Source organism: Plecotus auritus (assembly GCF_963455305.1).
Source record: "Plecotus auritus genome assembly, chromosome: 4".
NCBI classification, from domain to species: domain Eukaryota; kingdom Metazoa; phylum Chordata; class Mammalia; order Chiroptera; family Vespertilionidae; genus Plecotus; species Plecotus auritus.
The window spans coordinates 31707321-31731220 of NC_137775.1; the positions used below are offsets into that span (position 1 = coordinate 31707321).

The window sequence follows — 23900 nt, forward strand, 5'->3', positions numbered from 1 at the left end:
GTTGTGGAGAGGGAAAGGTCTGGATGGCTTGGAGACACATTTTGAAGGTAGGAATTGCTTACATATTAAACATGAGAGGTGAAGGAGAGAGAGAATCCAAGGCTGGCTCCCTGGTTCTTGGCTGGAGAAGTTTAGTGCATGAAGGAGCCATTTAGGAAAATGGGAAAGTCTGAGGAGGAATAAGTTTGGGGAGAAAATAAAGAGTAAATATAGGCATGGTCGGATATGCCTTTCACATTGACGTGAAGATGTTAGGATAGCTGGACAGAGAAGTCTGGAGTTTGGGTTCAGAAATAAAAAGGCAAATGTCTGTGGGATATAGATGGTTTTTTAAACCCAATGGGAATAAATGAAACCACTCAGACCAAGTACACTGAGTGAAGAAAAAGGGGCCCAGACTTAATTTTGAGGAGATTCATGACTTACAGATTGGCTGCGGAATCAGGAGGAAAACCAGTGTGGTGTTACTGAGGCAGAGAAAGGAGGGCTTCAGGAGGGTGGGAAGTCAGCCATGGAGTAGGGCTGAGAGTTTAAGTAAGAGAGAGGGTGACCAGATCTCTAGGTTTGCTTGGGACAGTTCTGGTTTATGCGTGTTGTCCTAGCATCGTTTTTATAAAAATGTTCTGGTTTGTTGGTTAATAACATGGTCACCCTAAAGATGATGCTAGAAAAGTGGATTTGTCAGTGGGAGGTGTTTGGTGACATTGGCAAAAGCCTTTTCAGTTGACTGGTGGGGGACCAATACTAAATCTGAAAGGGACTGTTAACAAATTGTAGCTGTCGAATCCATGAGAATTTCTTATGTTTCCCCTCTACATTTTTGTGTGTTTGAAATATATAAAAATTGTGGATGGGAAGTGATTAAGTGAAGATGGGCTGTCAGCAAATTTTAAAGAAGTTTTGCTCTCAAAGGGAACAAATGAACAAGAGAGAGAGTTCATTTGGTTATAAGATTCTAAAGTAAATAAAAATATTCCATTGCTTGAGATAAATTTATTCCCATGGGCAAAAAACAACAACAACAACAAAACAACAAAAAACAAAAACAAAAACCAGCAAGTAAACTAGAGGGTAGCAGCCTCCAAAAATTCCCATCAGCAGCCTGTATGTGTGCCTGCCTTTCAGGGTCAAAAATAAAATGCTAACATGCATTTCAGTAAAAGCAGTTTCACTAGGGTCAGAGCAGAGTTCTAATCTTTACCTCCTTTTCTTTAACTGAGATTTATCCTTTAAGGCCCAACCCAATCCTGCATGCACCTTTCCTATTTTAGCCCTGGCTGAACTCAAATAGCATCTCTTATTGGGACCATGGAGTTTCTAGCTTCGCTAAGAGCCATTTTATTTTTGTTCAGAAGCGATTCACGTGGGTTACTTGTCTCTTCCCACCTATGTGAGGATCCCCATGAGCACAGGATCCAGGAGAGCAGGCTGCTTCTGTGCTCTTGGCCATCCTCGGGTACTAATACACGCTTTCCGAGTAGCTCCGGGCCTGGCTCGCCCAGCGCCTGAGAACTGGCTGAATGTCTGAGACACAGTGGGCCCTTCCTGCCCGACTGCTCTCCATGCAGCGTGTCTCCGTTGAACACCTCATCTTCACGCTGCTTGGGGGTTTTCTCTTGTCTTTGTTTTCCTAGAGCTCAGCGCCGGAGGAGGAGCACGGGAGCCCCCGGGCTGACACCCCCAGCACCGTCACCGAGGTGGACATGGACCTGGACAGCTATCAGACAGCCCTGGAGGACGTGCTGACCTGGTTGCTTTCTGCCGAGGACACGTTCCAGGAGCAGGATGACATCTCGGAGGATGTGGAGGAAGTCAAAGAGCAGTTTGCCACCCACGAAGTAAATAATCTGTGGCCCATGAGTGGGCCCTGCCCGCCACGGTGCCTGTGCCTTCTCGGGCTCTGCCCTGATGTGTGCGCTTACTGAATTCTGCTCCTCAGGAAGGTCACGGCACATTTTAGGACTCGTGATATTTAAATAGGGCTTTGTTTTAAAGTCGGCGCGGGTGATTCACTGTGCATTGGAATTAGGTTTCAGATTTTAATCTTATCGTAACTTGTAACTTCTGTGGAGCCACTGACACAAATCAGTGCACAGCACTGCTAGTTTCTGAAGTGTATGGTTATAGTTAAAACACCAAGTGGCTAATTAATACAATACACCCAGTCTTTAGACTTGGAATATTCCCTAGGAAGCGGTTATTTTTATTTATTGTATGATTAAGCAAATGTCATAGCCAGTGTTCATGTATACTTTTATACAATGAAAATTTCCTACTATTTTGAGAATATAGTATATTGCACTGTAGTGATTAGCTTATATGGTGATTGCTTTTTGATTAAGTAGGTTTTTTTTTTTGTGCCAGTATGTTAATTGACAGGTCTTATGTGCTGTTTTGGTTTGAAAATAATAGAAATTGTCAGATTCTTTAAGCAGTTTCTCTTGGGTGAGCATGGTGTTTTATTCTGTTTTCTCATAATTCCGTGTCATGATCTCTCAGTATCATAATCAGCATTTACTTAAAAATAGTTACTATTAGCAGATGTAATATTGTTTTCTTTGATAGATTCCCCTTTTTAAGTTAGGCCAGTGCCTCTTTCCTATATTCAAAGTTGGGTCAAAGTCTACTTTATTTACACTCTTCACAGCTGCCTTTTTCTGCAGCCTTGATATTGAAACATTAATTTATTTACATTTTTTTTTCAATGAGCTGCTCACAAATCATAGTGATGTACTTTTCTAGGCTTTTATGATGGAGCTGACTGCACACCAGAGCAGTGTGGGGAGTGTCCTGCAGGCAGGAAACCAGCTGATAACACAAGGGACTCTGTCTGATGAAGAGGAGTTTGAAATTCAGGAACAGATGACCCTGCTGAATGCTAGATGGGAGGCCCTTAGGGTGGAGAGTATGGACAGACAGTCCCGGTGAGTGGAAGCAAAGAAATTAACACTTTATTCCACAATGTGTGTTGTCCAGTTTAGTTGAAATAAAGGTCTGTGAATGCAAGGTAGTTACTGAGCTTGCCTTGTAAAATGTGTCATGTTGCTGGAGTTTTGTATGATCTTGGTTTTTGTATGATCTTGATGTGATAACCAAATTAAAAGGTAGAAGTTGGAGTACATAAATTAGGTAAAAGGAAAGGACATTTTATATGGATAGATATTGACTCGCAGTATTAAATTGGCTAACCATTAACTCAATGTGAAGACAGGACTATGTAGTATTTATTTACAATTTATTACATTTTTTAAAGCAGTACTGCCCCCCTCCCTCCCCCAGCCTCCCATGGTTCTTTTTGCCCCCTCTGCATTGTGTATTAAGGAGCAAACTACATTCCATTGCAGTTTCCACCTATTTAATATGCAGGAATTCCTGATTGAAGAAACAATGATTCTGATAGGAATGGTGGGTGCTGTTATTTGCATTCTTGGACTGCATTTAATTGGTTCCATTTAGAAGGAAAATGAAAGTGTGTGTGTGTGTGTGTGTATGTGTGTGCTTGTTTCTATATTTAAAGACTGCTGCTTTAAATGGTTATACAGGAGTGAGTTTCCTTGCCTCCCACTCCTACCCCCCACTCCACCCAGTTTGTTTGCTGCCAGGAGTATGAATTGTGTGTATTTGCCTTTGCAAAGGGGAAAAGCAAGTGGGACTGATGCTGTGTCCCTCCCCACAGGCTGCACGATGTGCTGATGGAGTTGCAGAAGCAGCAGCTGCAGCAGCTCTCTGCCTGGTTGACGCTCACGGAAGAACGCATTCAGAAGATGGAGACTTGTCCCCTGGATGACAATTTACAATCCTTGCAAAAGCTGCTAGAAGATCATAAAGTAAATGTGGCTCGTTTTTCTTTTCTACCTCATCAAATATGAAACAGCAGCACTTAGCCTTCTCACGGGCTTCTGTCCTTCATGCAGGGGTGGGACCCTTTTCAGTGTCCTCTGCTCATCAGCAGCTTAGAGGCTGGAGTCCGTGGGGATGTGACTTTACTAACATTTTATGTGGGTGTGTATAGTGCTCTTAGGAAAGCACAGAGCTTTCCTAAGATTCTCAAGGGTTGTTTTAGACCTGTAAGTGGTGAAGAACCCTAGTGTGTGAGCATCAATGCTGTGCAAAGAAGCAAACTCTCAGATTTATCTGTACCTTACCCTTTAAGGAAAGCTATTGCTTCTTCTCCAATCTGGAAAAGTATCTGGCACTAGGTGAAGAAGCAAAATTCGGTGGATAATTTAATTTGATCACAAATTAAGGAGAAAACTTTTCATAGTCAAGGCAAGGTAGAGCAAATAGCCCCTCTGCAAGTTGTTTGAATAATCTTATTTTTCAGTGAAATATCTGGATAACTGATAAATAAAGCTTTAGGGATACTTTAAATGCAACTCAAAGGCATTTGACAACACTGTTGGTCGTGTTTAAACAAATTACCTGTATTCATACATCTTAGCGTGTATACCTGCCATGCTCTTCCTGTGGAAGGGGTGAGAATGGAAGTCATCTGTGTCCTTAACTGCTTTCCTGGACAGCTATTCAGAATAGCTTCCGACTATCAAATATTATCTACTTATCTCTCACTTTATGTCATGCTGCACTAGAGAAAATGATCTTTGTATAGTTAAATTCAGGACTTTTTTGATTTACCAATTCTACATTCTTACCTTAATTCCTAGTATAGACATTCAACTCATTTATGCTACACTATTTTTTGCCACAATTTGGACTGAAAGTAATGAAATCCCACTTGCCATCTGTTATGACAATGCATTTTCAAACTGCTTTGGTTCATAATGAAATGCAAAGATGTATAACGGACTTGTTTCATTAGTAGAACACTTAGGGTAATGATTGGAAATTTAAAAACGATGCCTCATTAAATGTCCTTAATTACTATTGACAACCGAGTGGATTTTAAATAGGTAAATATGAGAGAGTATAGATAATGGTATATCTTAATTTTTTTTCTCTCTAGAGCTTGCAAAATGATCTTGAGGCTGAACAGGTGAAGGTAAATTCATTAACTCACATGGTGGTGATTGTTGATGAAAACAGCGGTGAGAGTGCCACAGCTGTCCTGGAAGATCAGCTACAGGTAAGGATCCTGAGAAGGAGGGTGATCCCAAGGGTCGTGTGGTCTGAGACCCCATTACATGTACCCTTATTCTTTACGTCTCATCACACTGTAGAAGAGTAGAAGAACCTACTTTAGGCTGTCCTTCCCAGCTGGGGTTCCACAGCATATGGTGACAGGAGTACCTCGATACCATTCCTTTACATCAGCCCTTGGGGAGATGGGCGGGGTGCCTTGTGTGCGATAGTAACTAGGTTGGGAAGCACAGGAACTGATCTCAGCAAGTGGCCCACAGGCTTCTTGCTCAGAATCACTTAAGGAATTTGCTGAAATGTAGATTCCGGGCTCCAGGCAGACCTGAATTCCTGGGAGTGGGGCTCAGTGGATCTGCACTTTAAAAAAATGTCCATGCATATTAAAATTTGAGAATTTCAGCTATGTAGGATTTCATATCCCTGTTTCTTTGGTGGACCAATGTGTGAATTTCAATAGCAGTTTTAGGAACTCCAACAAATTGCTTCTTTTCTCACAAAGGTTATGGTGTCAAGTCCTTACAAAGAGATTGATTGGTATTTCGTTTGAATAATACTGGAATCATCTGCTATGATGTTGCCAGTTTATGATTTTCAGAAACTTTCTGACATGTGTCTTCATTTAAAGTTGGCCAGTGGTTGTGAGACTTTGTGCAGAAGTTCTTAGTTATTACAGTAACCTGAGAGGTAGGCATTCGTGTCCAGCCTGTTTAGACAGGGAGTTTTCATGATGAGACCTGTCTTCTGGCTCTGTCTTCGACCCGCTGCACTGTACAAAGCTTTCTCTGGTATTACATATCAAAACAGGATAATATGAATTAAATATCTCTTCCTCATATTTAAGTAATGTAGAAATAAATTGAACATTTGTTGGTTATTATCTATATAATGGTAACAAAACAATTTATTGGGAAACTTATTATGAAGAATACTTTTTTAAAAGAAGTAATCAAAATTATTTATTTAGTTTTGCTAGTACTTATCCTGTGTCTAAATTTTGTGGAATTTTCTATGGATCATGAGATGTGAACAGAAAAAAATTAAGTATATTTAATAGGAATACTCTCATTCAGCACATAGTTTTTATAAGGTTAAAAGTTTTTTCCTAACTTTTCTATTACAGATGAAAATTTTCTTGGCATGTAAAAGTGGTTAAAAATTACTGATGTATTGTATTTTGTTTTAAAGACAATTATAGCCTGAAAACAATTTCAGCACAAAAAGTAAATGTTTGCTCTATTTTGAAGACGTATGTAAAAATGCTAAATTCTCAAATAAAAACCACAGTAAGATGGAAAGGGCAGGAATTTGAAGTAGACAGTTACAGGATAGAGTTCTAGTTGTGCTACTTCTTAGCTATGTAGTGTAAAATAATTAGTTACATTCTATGGAAATTAGTTTTTCTCATCTATAAATATATAGGATTCATCTGCATTATTTTAAAGCAACTTTTATTATATATATATGTATATGTATATATATATGTATTTAAAACTTTGTAATAGAGAACAACTGATGTCAAGAATTTCTTTGAGGATTGTGATAATTGTCTCCTAAAGCTGTGTTGACAAAGGACGGTTTCTCCCTTTATTAGAAACTTGGTGAACGTTGGACAGCAGTGTGCCGATGGACTGAAGAACGCTGGAATAGGTTACACGAAATCAATATCTTGTGGCAGGAATTATTGGAAGAACAGGTATGAAACTGTTATCCATAGTGGTCAAAATAGATGGTGGAAGGTAACTCATCTTTAATTATGGCATTAGAATAAAGTCTTACTTTTCTTCTAAAGGAATTATTTGTTATTTTTAAAGTCAGATTTGTATCCATTTTACTTGAAGAGTATTCATAGAGATTGTACTGTATTGCTCCATTGTAACTACAATTTGATCTGTGTTATTTTTAAGAATGTTAGTACTTAGACATGCTACTTTCAGGGTTTGCTTGACATTATAATTTCATTGCATTTGTACTAGGTAATAATGTGTTTGAACTTGTACCGACACAGTGCCTAGCATATAGTTTGTGCTACATAAATAAGGAATCCACTCAATACTTTGTGGCCTTTAAATCACAAGAATTTTTAATGGTTTTGAAACAGAATAACTACTGAAATGAACTACAAAACATTATTTAGTAACACCATTGATTTAACATTTGGATAATAGTATATTTTTTCCTACTAAGTATTACCATAGTAAATGAACCTTTGGTGCAAAACTGCCCCTTTAGGTTTTCAGTTGGAGTGGTGGCCCTTTGCCTCCTCCATCCTTCCAGAAAAGCAGCCATCAAAACAGAATACAAATAAGCAAAACTTTCCCTGGAAACACCAAACAGTTGTGGTTTAGAAAATAAGCAGATACTCTATTCCTTCATCTCAGTGTCCATTTCAATTCTTTTAAATGCATCTCATTTCCATCTACAAAAAAGGAACTGGATGCTTTTCAGGCAATAAAAACAAGTGTGTGATGCGTTGTGGTTTACTAAATATGGTGCAGATAGAACCTCTTCAAAAGTGGGGTACAAAATTTGTCCCAGTATAAATTGTTAATCACTACTCCCCACCCCCAATCATTGGTCACAGTCTTCCTGTTAAGAATCCCATAATGGACTAGATTCTGATTTCTGAAATATTTACAGTTCACTTTACGAAATACTTACATTTACTCAGACCCTTGTTTTCACTCCAAAGCGTAACATCTAATAGTTAAAAGTTTACTTTAATAATGACAGTAGGAAACATTATTGGCCAGAGAAAACCATTGTGTTACTTTTCTGCTATATAAAATAATGTAAAATTTGGAAAGAATTTTAATTTGGCAAATAAAAATATTTACAAGTAAGAATTAGCTGGTATTTTGGCCAGTATTTTAGGTTTACAACTCACCTTTGAATGGCTTTCTGCAGTGACATGGAAGGAGGGACCTTCTGAAAATAGAGAGTTGAATCCAGCATGGGTATTTAATGTAGAGAAATCTGCTACTGCAGGAATGAGCCCAAGTCAGCCGTATCTCAGTTAGAACCTCTTTCATGGGATTATTGCGCACTCAGCTGCAGAGGCCTCAAGTGTCAGCAATGGGCTCTGAGAAATTAGTTGCAAACTTCTGTAGCATGGGCCAGTGTGAAGTGTGGCAGGGGGCCTATTCTGTAAAGAACTCCAGCCTACCTTTCCAACCTCAGTGTTCCCTCTGTCCTTCCATGTGCCCAGTGCTCGAACCCTGAATTCCCAGTCCCTAGCCATGGCGAGGCTGCCAATGCCACAGGAATAGTGCTGGTTCTTCTTTACTGTCTATTCCACTGCATGGGGCCCCATAGGTGCCTCGTGGCTTGGATTGTTGTTTTGTTGTCTTTGTTTTTTGAAAGAGTGGCTGTATTTCATTTGTTTTCTAGCCTTCGTGTTTTTGGTTAAGGATTGGCATCGGCCATGGAATGTCCTTAGACCCATCTCCTCATTTTTAAGTTCTCTCCAGCCATCAAGAACCGTGAAGTCATCTATAAAGCCCCCGCTCTCCCTGTCTCTAAACTGGAAGCAGTCTCTTATGTGGTGTCTGCACTTTGTATCTTGTGCCATAGTTACTCCTGCGCATATCTTATTACCCTTACTATTACTGAGGGCAGGATCCACTTTTGTCCTTCATGTCCTTCATCTTCATCTTTTTGTTTGTGTAATATAGAGAAAAGGAATAGTTGTAAAATTCACTGATTAAAAAAACACAGTTAGAGAAAGAATTGATTCTATTGCAAACATAGAACCGAGACCCCCCCTCCCCCCACACACCCCCGTTCTATAGAAAAGGGTTGGTGTGGTAGATGCCACATTTTGGGAAGAATTATCCCAATGTAGCTATGTTGTTTTCCACTCCTGCTTCAAATTGATCTTCCTGCTTCTGCCTAAAACAACATGTATTGTTGGCCAATGAAGTTTAACTGTCTTTATACTTTGGACTATCCTCAGACTTCTTCCTCTGACCATAATTGCTGTTGAACCTGGAGGGTTGGTGCGGTTTTCCGGCATGATGCTCTGGAAAAACCATTAGCTTTGCAGTGTGGGTCTTTGATCTGGATCTTCTGTGAACTAGCCAAGGGACCTTGGATGTATAACTTGGCTCTCCTCTCTCTCCTCCCTAAAACAAGGGACTGAGACAAGGCAATCTCCCAGATTCCCCATGTCTCCGGAGTGTTACAATGTGATTCTTCGGAGACTCGAATAGCCTTTTAGATCCCCAGCCTCCCTGAGAATTAGGTTTACTTACCCAGGTTTGGGGCTAATTTCAGGTTGATCTGTTTGCAAATCTAAGAAGGATAATATCTTTTCTGTGTCACTCATGCCTCATGATTAGGTTTTTGAAGTCCTTCTTTTTCAAGATAAGGATAAAGCTTCTAAGAATATAAATGTTAGAGATTTGGGAATTTGATTGAATCGAATTGCCAAGTGATTCCCCAAATGTATATCTAACTTTTGTTATTATTTATAGTGCTTGCTGAAAGCTTGGCTAACCGAAAAAGAAGAGGCATTAAATAAAGTCCAGACGAGCAACTTCAGAGACCAAAAGGAGCTAAGCATCAGTGTTCGACGCCTGGCTGTAAGTGATGTCATTGTCAGCATCTGTTTTATAAGCCTATGATATTTTAGTGTTTTACATCAGTGGTTAAAACCATTTAGAAAATCCAGAGTAGGACACATTACCTAACACTGGAATGCTGCCGTGGTGTGTTTTAGCATCAGATAATTACAAGGGTACATTCTACTATAAAATAGATACATGTTTACATGTCCTGACTGGGGAACAGGAAGATAAAGTCCTGTTAAAAGGGAGTCATCTAACAAATATCTGAAATACTAGATTTTGAAGGAAGACATGGAAATGAAGCGTCAAGCATTGGACCAGCTGAGTGAGATTGGCCAGGATGTGGGTCAACTACTTGATAACCCTAAGGCATCCAAGAAGATCAACAGTGATTCTGAGGAACTGACTCAGAGATGGGATTCTCTGGTTCAGAGACTAGAAGATTCCTCCAACCAGGTACCGTTTGCTCCAGGTAGTATGTTGTGCTATTAAGTAGAAATTAAATTTCAGGTTAGTTTTAGTTTTTATGAAATAAAAGAGTAATAGCTAAACTAAAAAGTTGGTTCCTTATATCTGGTTTACTATAAAATTGAAAAATTGACATGAAAATATTCTTTTGTTTTCTAAAGTAAATTTTAATGGATCTTAAAAAAAAGATTAATATCCAGTGATTTAACGTTTGCTAACTGATAACAGACATGAATCCATTAAATGATCTTTAAATTTTATTCATTTAAAGGTATTTTAGCGAATTGATAAAAAACCCAAAACTTTGGTATGTACATGAATGTTCATAGCAACATTATTCATAATAGACAAAAAGTGAAATGACTCAAATATACAATAGGTGGATTGATAAACAAAAATGTGGTATAGCCATACAATGGAATGTTTTTTGGCAATAAAAAATGAAGTACTGATATATGCTATGACATGGATGAACCTTGAAAACATACAAGGAGCCAGTACCAAGTTTATAGGCACCATGGTTCTATCTATATGAACTACGTAGAACAGACAAACTCATAGAGACAGAAAGTAGATTAGTGGTTGCCAGGAGCCAAGGGGGAGAGAGGATGGGAAGTGACTGTTAATGGGTACTGGATTTCTTTATGAAATAATAAAATTATTCTGGGAATAGAAAGTTGGCATGGTTGCATAAGTCTGTTCACTAATAACCATTGAATTTACATCGTCAAAGAAAGAACTTTCTGGCATATGAATGATATCTCAGTGAAGCTGTAATAAAACCTTAAAACTTTGGCTGATTTTATTTCAGGTGACTCAGGCTGTGGGAAAGCTGGGAATGTCCCAAATTCCTCAGAAGGACCTTTTGGAGACTGTTCACATAAGAGAACAAGTCACCACCAAAAGGTCTAAGCAAGAACTGCCTCCTCCTCCTCCTCCAAAGAAGAGACAGATCCCCGTGGATACAGAAGCTAAGAAAAAGTGAGAACAGACAGAAACTTTTCAAATCCAAGACCCCACACTATGTATTTTGTACTCAGTACTTATGTCATACTAATCACTAATGATATGCACGTTTAGACATAATTATTGTTATGAACCACTCACTACCCCTGAGTGTTCTGAATATTCTACTTCCCACAGGCTAAGTATCTGTATTCTCTCAAATGGTTTTGTTTATCCTGTGCTCATCCTGAACTGTGTGCCGAAACCCTTTCTTCTTCCTTTCCTATCGTTTACCCGGGAGGATATGATTGCCCATGATCCCTCATTTCTTTTTTCTTTCACTATCATGATTCTGACAGTCTTGCTTAGTTACATCTCCTTATTGTTTGTGAATCTGCTTTCTCTTTCTGTTCTCTCAAGTAAAAAAATACTTAATTCAGGGAAGTAATTAGTCTCCTTTTTTTTCTTTTTTCCACCCCTCATTCTTTTTTCATGTTTTCTTTCTTCCTTTGTTAATTCTTTTTTCTAGATTCATTAACAGATTCTTTGTGTTTGGCTTGAAGATTCATCTTTAGCATATGCTATCTTTTCATCTTATTGATTCAGAATAAACTTGGGTTTTTTATGAGAGGATTAACCACCCCTGGCATATATAGAGCTTTTATGAATGCCAGCTACCCTGTCACGCCATGCTGTGGCCCAGGTACCTCACATGCACTGTAGCAGCTAGTCCTCAAAACACCCATGAGTACAACTATTATTCTCTCCCTTTTTCAGTCGCGTCCCAGTGCTCAGGTAAGTGGGCCGTTAGTTTTGCCTGAATAAAAATGATGTGATTTCACCAATTTAGCTTTTGTCAGACAAAGCAGGATTCCAGTTTTACCGATGATTTTCGTTTTGGTGACAGGGCTATGCGTCCTCCCAATAGCATCTCCTTGCGGGACCAGTGTACCTCCATAGAACTGTTACTTTTGGAGCCAAGACAGCAGATGAGGAAGGTGCTTTTGGTGTTAATGTTGTCATAGAACTTTCATTTCATGAGTGTTTGTATTCTGCCAGTATGTCTAGCAATGGGTCTCTCCAGGGCTGACTTTGTGCTTTTGGAAGCTGAGAAGGTTTTAAAAAAACTAGGGTGCATCAGTAGGTTCTGGTACCAATTCCAGTGTAGGTGGGAGTGGGAGGATTATCCCAACAAGCAGTTCATGGGACACTAGCTGGGTGTCCTACAATTAAACTCAATTCTGACACTTCCTACTGGGAGACAGCATCGGATTCCACAGGTTAAGGGTTCAGAAAAACGAGTTGTTACCTGTGCTTCTAACCAATTGGCTATACATCGGAGGTTCCTAAGACCTCCTCTGTGGGTTTGATTAATTTTCGAGAGTGGCTCACCCAACTCAGAGAAGTATTTTACTTACTAGACCACTGGTTTATTATAAGAGGATATAACCCAGGAACTGCCAGATGGAAGAGACACATAGGTAAGAGAAAAAGCACAGAGCTTCAATGCCCTCTCCAGGCGGCAACTCTCCCAGCACCTCCACTTGCTCACCACCCCCCAACCCCCACCCCGGAAGCTCGCTGAACCCTGTCCTTTTGGGTTTTTACAGAGGCTTCATTACCTAGGCATGATTGATTAAATCATTGGCCATTGGTGATTGATTCAACTTCCAGCCCCTTTCCCCTCCAGAGGTCAGGATGGTGGGGTGGGACTGAAAGTTCCAACCCCTAATCACATGGTTGGGTCTCCTGGCAACCAGCCCCCATCTTTAGGTGAGGTCCAAAAGTCATTAACATAAAAAGTGATAACTCTGTTGCTTTCATCACTTACTAAATTTCAAGGGTCTTAGGAACTCTGAGCCAAAAATCGGACTAAGACCAAACATATATTTCTTACTATAAATCGCAATATTGAAAGTGCGTAACTATAAAATCTTAAACACGGCCTGTTGTATAAGGTCCGTTCTGCTACCAGAAACACCATGCTGTACCTGTGACTTACTGAGGTCTCATTTCATGTTACAAGGAGTCTGGCGGTGGAGATGGTCGTGCAGCATCCTGCACGTTGTCTCCGCCTTCCTCAGCCTGGTGGCTTTCACCCTCAGGCTTGTCTTCTCCGAGTCCCCAAGGGGCTACTGAAGCACGGACGTCCTGTACAACCTGCTTCATAGGCAGTAAGGGCAGTTTCTTCTTATCTGTCTTTTTTTTTTTTTTTTTTTTTTTTTTAAATCAGGGAGACCTTTCCTGGAAGACATCAGCTAAATTCCCCCAGTCGCGCTGGTCAGGACTCAGACACTTGTCCATGCCCTCCCTGGGTGCTTGGAGGCTGAAGCTGCCCCGCCTCTCCAGGCTCTGTAGTTGTGCTCTGGGGACTCGGGCAGCAAGGAGGAAGCGTGGGGAGGGAGGTGTCTGTTGGGTCAGCAACCAGCTGTGAGGACCACAGTTTTCTACTTGACTGGTTGATTGAAGTAGAAATGCCTTTAGATGGCTCCTGGACAAATAGAAGTTTGAGGATGTTCAGTTCATCCTAATAGAAGGCAGCGAAATCTCAGTATTAGAAATTAAGCCCCAACTTGGCCCCCTCTCAGTCTACCCATATGTGATGTGATGGGATCCAGAAGCTTCCTGGAAAATAAATGTAGCCATAACACAACTTTTTGATTCAAGCTAGCTCAGTCTTTCCGGGGCAAGATAGAGCCATACCGCCCCTCTTTAGTATCTGACGATAGGCTTCATATCCAATTTCCTTTCATTGTCCTAAAGTCCAGGGAATTCTTTATAATTTCTATCGTAAAATAGCTTCCAGACCCTTAGAAACCGCTATGAACTTGTCTTAAAATGAGCTGTCCACGCGGATATGGGTGTTAAGGAACTGCTGGGCCCAATGTCATGTAATAATACTAGTACGTGCTTCCAAAATGGTGGTTTATTTCCCCTGCTCTTCCCTTGCTGCTGCTGCTGCTGGCTGCATACCACCGCAGGGACAGCCGTTTGCTGTACTCTAGATATGGCTAAGGTGGCCTGAGCTTGTGAACACCCCGTAGCTTTCTCAGAAATGGATGTCTCCAAGGTCATTTAAATGTGTGACCTTCGGGTGGTGCTCCCCTGCTCTGAAAGAGTAAAGATAAACCAACTGGTAAGATGACAGGAGGAGTGTATCATGCTTTGAGCGGCACACTGACCCCTGGCTATGTACCTGGAGTGTCACACAATCTTTTACAAGCTACAAAGAAGGTTTACCTGGATGGAAAAACAAATATTCCTATGTTTTTCCTCTCGTTCCTCCTCACTGTGGTTTTCACAAGAAAAACCTTAAACGAAGTTTACCAAAAGAATCATCAAGGACAACCCATGCTCACCTTCAAGTGCCTGCAAGTATCCAGAGGTGGTTTTGAGAAGCCCTGGCGGGAGAGTCTGATAAGAGGACAGATGGCCTCAGTTGGACTCCCAGCTCCATCATTTATTAACTTTGTGGCCTGGGTCAGTTATTTAAAACCCCCAGAAGCTCAATTCCTTCATCATTGAAAGGGAAATAATAGTGTATTCTTCATAGGATTGTTGCAGAGGCCTTGAGTTAAGAATACACACAGAACGCTTAGAAAAGGGCCTGGTGTATGGCCAGCAATCCCTGAATGTTTCCCCTCTTGTTCCTCCTCACTGTGTTTTGACTTTCCTTCCCAACACCTCTCAAGTCTGCACACGTTCCTTCCTCCCCACCGTCATTACCTGCTCTCTGGCTCCTGTTCCCACCACCGCCCTTTCTTGGGTCTTGCCTCTCTTGATTCTTCTCTGTGAGCACCCACAGGTAAATGGGGTCTTGTCAGTTCTACGCTCTAAACCCTTCACTGGCTCTCAGTTGCCCTTTGTTTAAACCCAAACTCTTCCACGTATCCTCTCGGGCCGTCTAGTAACTGGTTGGTGTACTCCCTGCCTAGTACTCACCATTCCAGCCACATCTAAATACTGTGGTTTGCTAAGTGTGGTCCTTCCTTTCTTTGTTCTCCCTTTGTAAGGTAAACTCCTGGCTCAGTGCTGTTCTACTCCGGGAAGCCATCCCTCCCTGGCTGGATGAGGAGTGGCCTGTGAATTCCTGGAATTAGCACCTCACAAATTCCTTTTGTTATTGCCCTTCACTCTCCATTGCCCTCCCTACGGGCTGGGATTGTCTCATTTAGCCTGTGTCAAAGCCCAGACCAGCGCCTGGCATATAACAGGCTCACTTCAGAAACATGCTGGATTAAAGAAGGCATGAACTTTAGCACTGTCCCTACTTGTTCTTTTTTGTCACTATCTAACCAAATCTGTTTTTCATTATCTACGAGCGTTTATAAAAATACAAGTAATTTCTTTAAAAGTTTCCACCATTTAATATTTATTTCCTTTATTTATTAACACGACGCTATTATTCCTCTGTTCATATTTTGGATTGTGCGTGCATGATCTTATTTTGTGTGGTTTCTGTATTTCTGGGCTGGCTCTTCTGTTTTGTTTTCTGAGGAGTGTTTGAAACGCTTGCTGGATGCGTGCTCGGCTGCTCTCTTTCCTGAGCCAAGTGACACAATAGAAGGAAACAAATGACAAGTGGTAACATCTGAATCTCAAATCAGGTTTGATGCCCTGAGTGCCGAGCTGCTGGACTGGATTTTGAAATCAAAGACTGCCATTCAGGCCGCAGAGATAAAAGAATATAAGAAGATGCAAGAGACTTCAGAAATGAAAAAGAAGTTGAAGGTAAAACATAAAACAGAAGTATACTAGTGAATAAAATATTTCATCAGGATAGATTTACTTTGGCATAAAGATGGGAGGGGACCCAAAAGCTTCCTGTAAAATAAATGTAGCCATAGCGCGCAGCTTTTAGAACATTGTAGTAAATTTTGAATGGATTCAAGCTGGCTGGCATCAGATCCCTGTGTGGAAGAGAAATTTTTTCCCTTCCTCCTTAACCACTGAATTGTGTAGGAAGGAACATTTACTTCCTAAGGTGATCTAAATATTATTTCTATTTTTAGCTTGATTAGATCTCTTAAAAAATTAAATTCTTTATTGTTTAAAGTATTACATGAGTCTCCTTTTTCCCCCATTGACCTCTCCCTGGCCACTCCCACCCCCTTCTTGATTAGATCTTAATCTGGTACCTAAAAATTTGTGACTGTGTGTGCAGAAGACGTTTTGCTTTCTGCAGCAAACTATAGTAGTACCTCCTTATGCACAGTTATCTGCAATCAACTGCAGTCCAAGAATATTAAATGGAGAATTCCAGAAATAAACAGTTCAGAAGTTTTAAGGTGCATGCCGTTCTGAGCAGCATGTTGACATCTCGCACTGTCCTGCTTTGCCCCACCTGGGGCGTGAATCCCAACTTTGTTCAGTGTATCCACATTGAATAGGCTACCCTTCTGTTAGTCAGTTAGTTGCTGTCTTCATTATCAGATAGAAGGTTTTGGTATCACCGTGCTTATGTGCAAATAAGGCTATTATTTTACTTAATAATGGCCCCAAAGCACAAGAGTAGTGATGCTGGCAGTTCAGATGTGTGAAAAGAAAAGGTGGATACAGAGCAATAAGGTATTTTGAGAGAGAGGGAGACCACTTTTACATAATTTTTATTACAATGTGTTGTTATAATTGTTCTATTTTATTATTAGTATCTTGTTAATTCCTTATTGTGCCTCATATATTATAGTTGTGTATAAACAGGGAAAAATATAGCATATACTGGATTTGGTATTCTTCGTGGTTTCCGACATCTAATGGGGATCTTGGAAAGTATCCCCGAGGATAAGGAGGGTTACTATATTTCAAATTTCTTTAATATATTCTCTTCAGAGAAGAGACACTGTTGTTTAAACATAAATGCTAATCAAATGAATGGAGCTTAGCTCTGCTGCTCTGTACCCATATGTGTGTGTTACTGAAATTGTGACAGGGGGTTGTAGTGATTTATGTCATTGGTGGTCATTAAGCCTCTGTTCATTCTTTCATCAACTATTTGGGCATCTAGAGCAAGCCTGTATTGCTATGTACATCAGCAGTGGAGTTTGTTGGTAAGGAGTTTGGGGAACGTTTAAAACTCCCCACGTGGAGAATCCCTAGTCCAATCCACCACCACCATAAAAGGTATCAAAAATCAGTTTGTGTAAAGGTGGTAATCATTTTCCTCCAGTTTGATGGTGACTTTTTGCATGAGTACTTAGCTTAACAAAAAGAAATGGTATTTCTTAGATTCTCTTGTTACTTCTTGACCTTTGACTAAACAAATGGCTGTGTTACTTAGTCACATGAAAGTTTATGTGGATGAAAATAGGAAAGCTATATTTATTTGACAGTGCTTACATATATCATAAGTTAGAAGAGGCATCCTTCTTTGGATTATCTGGTTGTAATAATATGGGTTTCCTACAAGTTTTTGTTGTGCTATTTTAGACACAATTTGAGTAGTTAATACCAATTGGGAATTGAGGAGAGGGAAAAATTTCAAATACTGAGTGTGCACGTATGTGTGTATGTGTGTGTGTGTATGTGTTCTCGTGATCTTGTTCAGCCCTTTCTTAGAGGTTGTGGGGTTTGTCTTCACAACCTGTTAATAGGCACATTGAGAATATAAAACCATAGAGACATAAATATTAAAATTAAGCCATTTTTAATACACAAAGAACAAAATGCTTTAGTTTGGATCCTAAAGTATGTTGGAATTATTTATAAATTATCTATGAACTTATGTTGATGATTGAAGTTTGCAATATACTCTAGACTTAATGTAATACCAACAAAAATACTGTGACTCAAATTATTTTGGTCTCTTTTTATTTTTTTAAAAATAATTTTTATTGATTTCAGAGAGGAAGGGAGAGGAAGAGAGAGATTGAAACATCAATGATGAGAGAGAATCATTGATCAGCTACCTCCTGCACGCCCCCTACTGGGGACTAAGTCTGCAACCCAGGCATGTGCCCTAGACCACAATTGAACCTGGGACCCTTCAGTCCACAGGCCGACATGCTATCCACTGAGCCAAACCAGCGAGGGCTGTTTCTTTTTCTTGTTAATTAATTTTTGTTCAGTGATCTCTGTCTGAGCACATTCAGTTCACTGGATGCAAACCCTTTTTTTTATGGTGTGGCATATGTGGAGGCTATATATGTGAATAGATAGATATCCTGGATCTAAACCACTAATTTTACTTATTTTCTCTTGACAGAAACTTGTAATTGTAGTGTAAACATTTTTTTTTTTAAGAAACCCAAGTTTTTTATTGTTTGTTTGAATATACCTTTTAGAATTAAACATCTCTGGTGCTCTGGAAGGTGGCCTGCAGTTGCATAGTTGTAGTATCCTTTTAGGTCAGTGGTTGGCAAACCGCGGCTCTTTGGCCCCTTGAGTGTGGCTCTTCCACAAAATACCATGGCCTGGGCGAGTCTATTTTGAAGAAGTGGCGTTAGAAGAAGTTTAAGTTTAAAAAATGTGGCTCTCAAAAGAAATTTCAGTCATTGTGCTGTTGATATTTGGCTCTGTTGACTAATGAGTTTGCCGACCACTGTCTTAGGTAAACTGTGTGACACCTAAAGGGAATGTGGGAGGAACTTTAAACACTAAAACTTAAAAGAGCTTCAACATTATTCTGAGAAGAAAGTTTACAGTATTCTTATATCGAGACTTTATTTCCAGGGAATAGAAAGAGAACAGACAGAAAGAAGACCCAGACTAGATGATTTAAACAAAACTGGACAAATCCTTTTGGAGCAAATGGGAAAAGGTGAGACCCTTGATTTTTTTTTTTTTAATGTGTTTTTGGATGGTGGCATTGCATCGTATTTACAGTTTGACAAATCAAATATATGTTTTGATACTCTAACCCTCTTTGCTAGAAGAGTGGTTTTCAGAAACTTTTTTGTCAGCAAAATGTTTTTTTTCCAAATGAAATCTTATGCTGAGGCTGATTTATGAAACTGATAAAAGCAAAGTCGTTCTGCTTTTAGACAGGATCAGGGAACCTAAAACTCTCATACCTCAGCAAAACAGTTACATTCTACTGCATAGATTTTAAAATCTCCTTTGGGATTATATGTTGGGAAATTTGTGTGTGGGGAGGAGGCAGGGGGTGGGGGTTGTAAAAGAAAATTTTGCTTTGGCAACATCGGAGAGATAAAGTTACTTTAAGGTATGAATTTTGTGACCTAATATATGCTTTTTTAATTTCATAAGAAACCTTTTATATTTTGTATTACCATTTTTTTTGAGCTTTGGTAGGACTGGAAATGCGTTCATTACAGAACCCTAATTCTATTTATTTAATATCTGTTATTAAAATTTTTTAGGATGGGGTGGGAAGTTGAGAAATGGGGGCATTGATCTGACTAGGGTTTATATGTTCTGGGTTTAATTTTATCATTTTTTGAAGGTGTATGCTTTTTGTTAGTGAGAGAATGAAAACGATTTTTTAAAAGTTCCCCCCTGTCGTTCCATGTTAGCCATTATTATAATTTTACAGCATTGCATATTATTTCTCCACATGTGGTTAGTGCTGATAATCCTGCTGCTGCTATAAAACCAGAAAGATTCAGCAGAAATGAAAGCACAGTTGGGTAATCCTCTCTGTTCCCCTTTCTCCTCTCCTAGAAATCTGAAGTAAGTCCTAGAACACTGATAATTAATAAGAGGATGTTTTTTGTGGTTTTTTTTTTTTTTTTCTTATAGGGTGTAATCTGGCCATAGTCTACCTAGGTAAGGAGGCAGGTAAATGATTCAGTTCAATTAGAAAAGCATATTCAGATGATCATGTCACTGGCTTCCTCAAACTATTCCATCAAAAATCCTACCATAATGAAGTCTGATAGGACTTGTCTGGCTAATGCATTTGCATTAAGTTTTGTGATAGCTCATATAGCATAATGAGGTTTTAAAACAGAAATACTCTGCTGTACCTGGTTGTGTTGGTTTTGCATATCAGGTTCCTAGGGTTTGTCAACAAATATAATAGCGTCATTGGGCATTTGGATGGGCATTTGGCTTTACGAATTGACGCTCACTATGCCTGGCAAAGTATATAAGCCTGATGGCCCTGTGTTCTGTAAACCTTGCCCTTGATTGCAACAGTGCAGTCAGTGAAAAACATAAAGTCAAATGAGAATAAATGGCAAGCATATGTTCATTTTATTCTTCTTAGGTAAGTAGTAAAATGAGAAGCTATTAATTTGGCTTTGATTAGTGCTCTAAGAGTTGGGTGTTCTATAGAGGTAGAAAAGTTATTATTTTGGGTCTCTGGGAGCAAAACAATTATTTTAAAAAACAGTGTGTAGTTTTCCTCTTTTTTTATGATGCAAATTGTGCTTTCATTATTACTTGATATTGGTCCGACCTATATTACCTCAAACTTGGAGAAGGGAGATTTACATTTTGAGAATTGGTTTGAAGGGGCAACATAAATGGATCATGAAGTACTGTCAGTGAATAAACAAAGGAATTGGAGAAGTTGCTTCGGCTCCCCTAGTACCTAACGTGAGCACCCATTGCCTGTTTTCTAAATGAGCAGCGATACTTTTTCATCTCAAAACTGTGTTTACCTGCTTGATTTTCTTTCTTGTTTAGCACAAAGTGCTGACATGAAAATGAGGTGGTTGATGTTATTCTTTTGCCCACTTAGAATGGAAACGACTTGGCGGAAGCACAGCCTGGGTTTCCATCGCTCAGTTAGTTAGTCACGATGATGTTAATGTGTTTTGCTTATGACCCCCATTAACAGGGATAATTGAACTTGGACTGTGGTGTGAATGTTTTGCATAGGTCTAATTAATATTCAGTTACCTGCCTGACAGACAGTGAACTTCAGCCACTGACATGGGTGACGTATTCAAATCATGTCATGTTTGCATTTCTGATTTTCAGTGGATACAGGGTGTTATAGGAATTTTTCAAATTGCATCGTTTGTGGGTCATAAGTGTACTTTCATTGTACTTGCCTTTTTCTCCTTAGTACTCTCATTACCCTGGATTTTGATGGTACATATTTACAAAGTACAATTGTCTTTCTTGGCGTCCTATCTTCCCAACATACATGCTCTCCTGTGCAGATTTCCCATACTTTTTCATAGTACTTTTGCAGGATTTTATATGACAAAAGCTATTATTATATGTAACTTGATTATTTCTATGAACATTCCTAACTCTCAAAAATGTGAGATAAGCCCTAGCAGGTTTGGCTCAGTGGATTGAGCACCAGCCCTTGAACTGAAGGGCCCCAGGTTCAATTCTGGTCAAGGTCACATGCCCGTGTTGTGGGCTCGATCCCCAGTGGGGGGCACGCAAGAGGCAAGTGATCAATGATTCTCTGTCATCATTGATGTTTCTATCTCTCTCTCCCTCTTCCTCTCTGAAATCAATAAAAAAAAGTGAGATAAGCAAAATTATATATAAGATAAGTAAGTCCTGGGGATATAATGTATCAAAATAAATAAATAAAACTGTTGGGATATTCCCACGTAAAAATAAGTATAAGATGCCAGTAATAAACACAATGGCATTTTTTTTTATGTGTTTCTGAAGGAGATAATATTACTGCTGAATTGATGTTTTGGTATTTGCTGTCTGTGTGTGGTGTGCTGGGTAGGCTTGCTGATGCTCGCGGGTCCGGCTGTGCCTGACTGTCCCTACACTCCCCAGGTTGCTCCCACCACTGGGAATTCTTGCTATTCATTTTGCAATTCCTATGTCACTGTGGTTTGGTCACCAAAGACTTAAGCTGCCTCCTGGTTTTTGTAGCCAGCTGCCCTTTTTCTGATAACAGAGTGTCTACCTTCTGATGTCAGAGCCCCAGACACCTCCAGACAGTCCGTTTTATTTCCCTGGCTTAGGCTAGAAGCTAGCAGAATGCCAGGATGCCAAGGATGCAAACACACCTTGTATAGGAAAGGCAGTGGCTGAAGTTCTAAGTTCTACTGATGGTCCTTTTGTGATAGTCACACCACTCCTGAAACACCATTTCAAGTTCCCCCTCTCTCATTTTGGTCAAGGAATTAAACAGTTATTTTTAGCAGCAGCAGCATTATTATTGCATCATTATAATTTAGATTTTATATTTATTTTATTTCATGACTATATATATACACATATATATATATATTTAAAAGGGACTTATGGAATGATCATTATATGTGAGATTACCTCATTATTTTGAGTATGTTAGAATATTTATAACAAATTCCAAACCAGTTTTGTCATAATATATGAAGTGTTTGCTTATTTTTCATGTCTGTGTAGAAGGTCTTCCAACTGAAGATATAAAGCATACCCTGGAGAAGGTATTATCAGAATGGAAGAATGTATCTCAGCATTTGGAAGATCTGGCAAAAAAGATTCAGCTCCAGGAAGATATAAACACTTACTTTAAGCAACTCGACGAGCTTGACAAGACCATAAAGACAAAGGAGGAGTGGCGAAAAGATGCCCCCTCTTCAGCATCCCCCCAGCAGGCCTTGCGGAGTGTGAAGGTAAAGAGACAACATCCAGGATGTGAAAGAATTCTGTGCCCAGTCCTATATTGAAAGGAATGCTCCCTGTATCATGACTGTTAGGTTAATTCTGCTCTGATCAACTTTCTGTGAGGACGTTCATTCTCCGGTGAGTTATGTGACCTGATTTTCTCATCCTCAGCGGGAACTGACGAATCTCCTTGGCCTCCACCCCAGAATTGAAATGGTGCGTGCCAGCTGCTCAGCCCTGAAGTCTAGGCCTTCTGCCCCCGATTTTGTCCAGCAGGGCTTTGAACGCCTTCTGGGCCGCTACCAATCTGTGCAGCAGGAGTTAGAGGATCGTCAGCAACAGCTAGAGAACGGTAAACGTGCTGTCTCCTCCATCACCTTCCTGTTCACCCTAATTTAAAAATTACTCCCAATATTTGGACATTTAGCACGTTTGCTTGTTTTGTAGGACACACACTCTGTTTTCCTCTGTGCCTGCTACTGTTCCAGGTCCGAAAGCATATCCAGACTATTTCCTGGATTCACAATTGTTTGTGAAAATACAAACAGCTTTCACCTGCTCTAAAATCTTGTGGTAATAGGGTATAGTGATTTTAAGGCTTTTATTAAAGGGTGCTGTTTCTCCCTTTCCTTTAAGGAGGCCACTCAATATCATTACTAAGGGCTAAAAAGAATGGTAAGTTTACTTCCATTTGCTCAAGATGGTTCAAGTTTTAACAGTACCATCTTCTCTTCTAAAAGAAATCATGTTCCTGTTTTGAAGTCTGAACGTGTTAAAAGAGTTTTTACTTTTAGAATAAACCTGGTTTTGGCAAGTTAACCGTTAAAAGTTTTGAGAGCGTATTCCTCATATTTTTTTCTCCTTAGGTATTGTTTAAGTCAGGAATTGTGTTGTATTAGGTAATGGTATGGCAGTGCACGTTAAACAGCTGCACATTGGACCATACCCTTACCTGCAGCAATTGTAGATTGTGTGTTGGTGAGCAACTGTGTCACATGCCCTTCCTTCCGGAAAGGCATTTGGGCACCATACTCTTCGTTCATAGAATTTGGTTAACCTGGAATGTGAAATGTTTGACGCTACCTCTTTTTAAATTTACTGTTATAAAACATGTTTTCATTTTTGACAAGGACCCATAGGCAATTGAAATGTTTAGTTACTTAAAAATTCAGTTTATTTTTTGTCTTTATTCTTTTGGGTTTTTCATTGTGGTAAAATACATGTAACATTAATTTGACCACTTTAACCATTTTTAAGTGTAGAGTTCAGTAGTGTTAAATATACTCACATTGTTGTGCAACCAATCTCCAGAGCTCATTTCATCTTGTAAAACTGAAACTATACCCA

General features: G+C 39.6%; 1 protein-coding gene across 3 annotated transcripts in view; it reads left to right on the forward strand.

Moving 5' to 3' along the window:
- Positions 1-23900, forward strand: part of UTRN (utrophin) — a 479531-nt gene that overhangs the window by 137281 nt on the left and 318350 nt on the right. For all 3 annotated transcript variants that reach the window (XM_080663479.1, XM_080663480.1, XM_080663478.1), the window contains 12 exons: positions 1635-1838; positions 2743-2924; positions 3677-3827; positions 4964-5083; positions 6689-6790; positions 9570-9677; positions 9939-10118; positions 10942-11111; positions 15683-15806; positions 18744-18831; positions 22332-22561; positions 22725-22905. In XM_080663479.1, the coding sequence (XP_080519605.1) occupies positions 1635-1838; positions 2743-2924; positions 3677-3827; positions 4964-5083; positions 6689-6790; positions 9570-9677; positions 9939-10118; positions 10942-11111; positions 15683-15806; positions 18744-18831; positions 22332-22561; positions 22725-22905 (1840 nt within the window). The remainder of the gene's footprint in view (positions 1-1634; positions 1839-2742; positions 2925-3676; positions 3828-4963; positions 5084-6688; positions 6791-9569; positions 9678-9938; positions 10119-10941; positions 11112-15682; positions 15807-18743; positions 18832-22331; positions 22562-22724; positions 22906-23900) is intronic.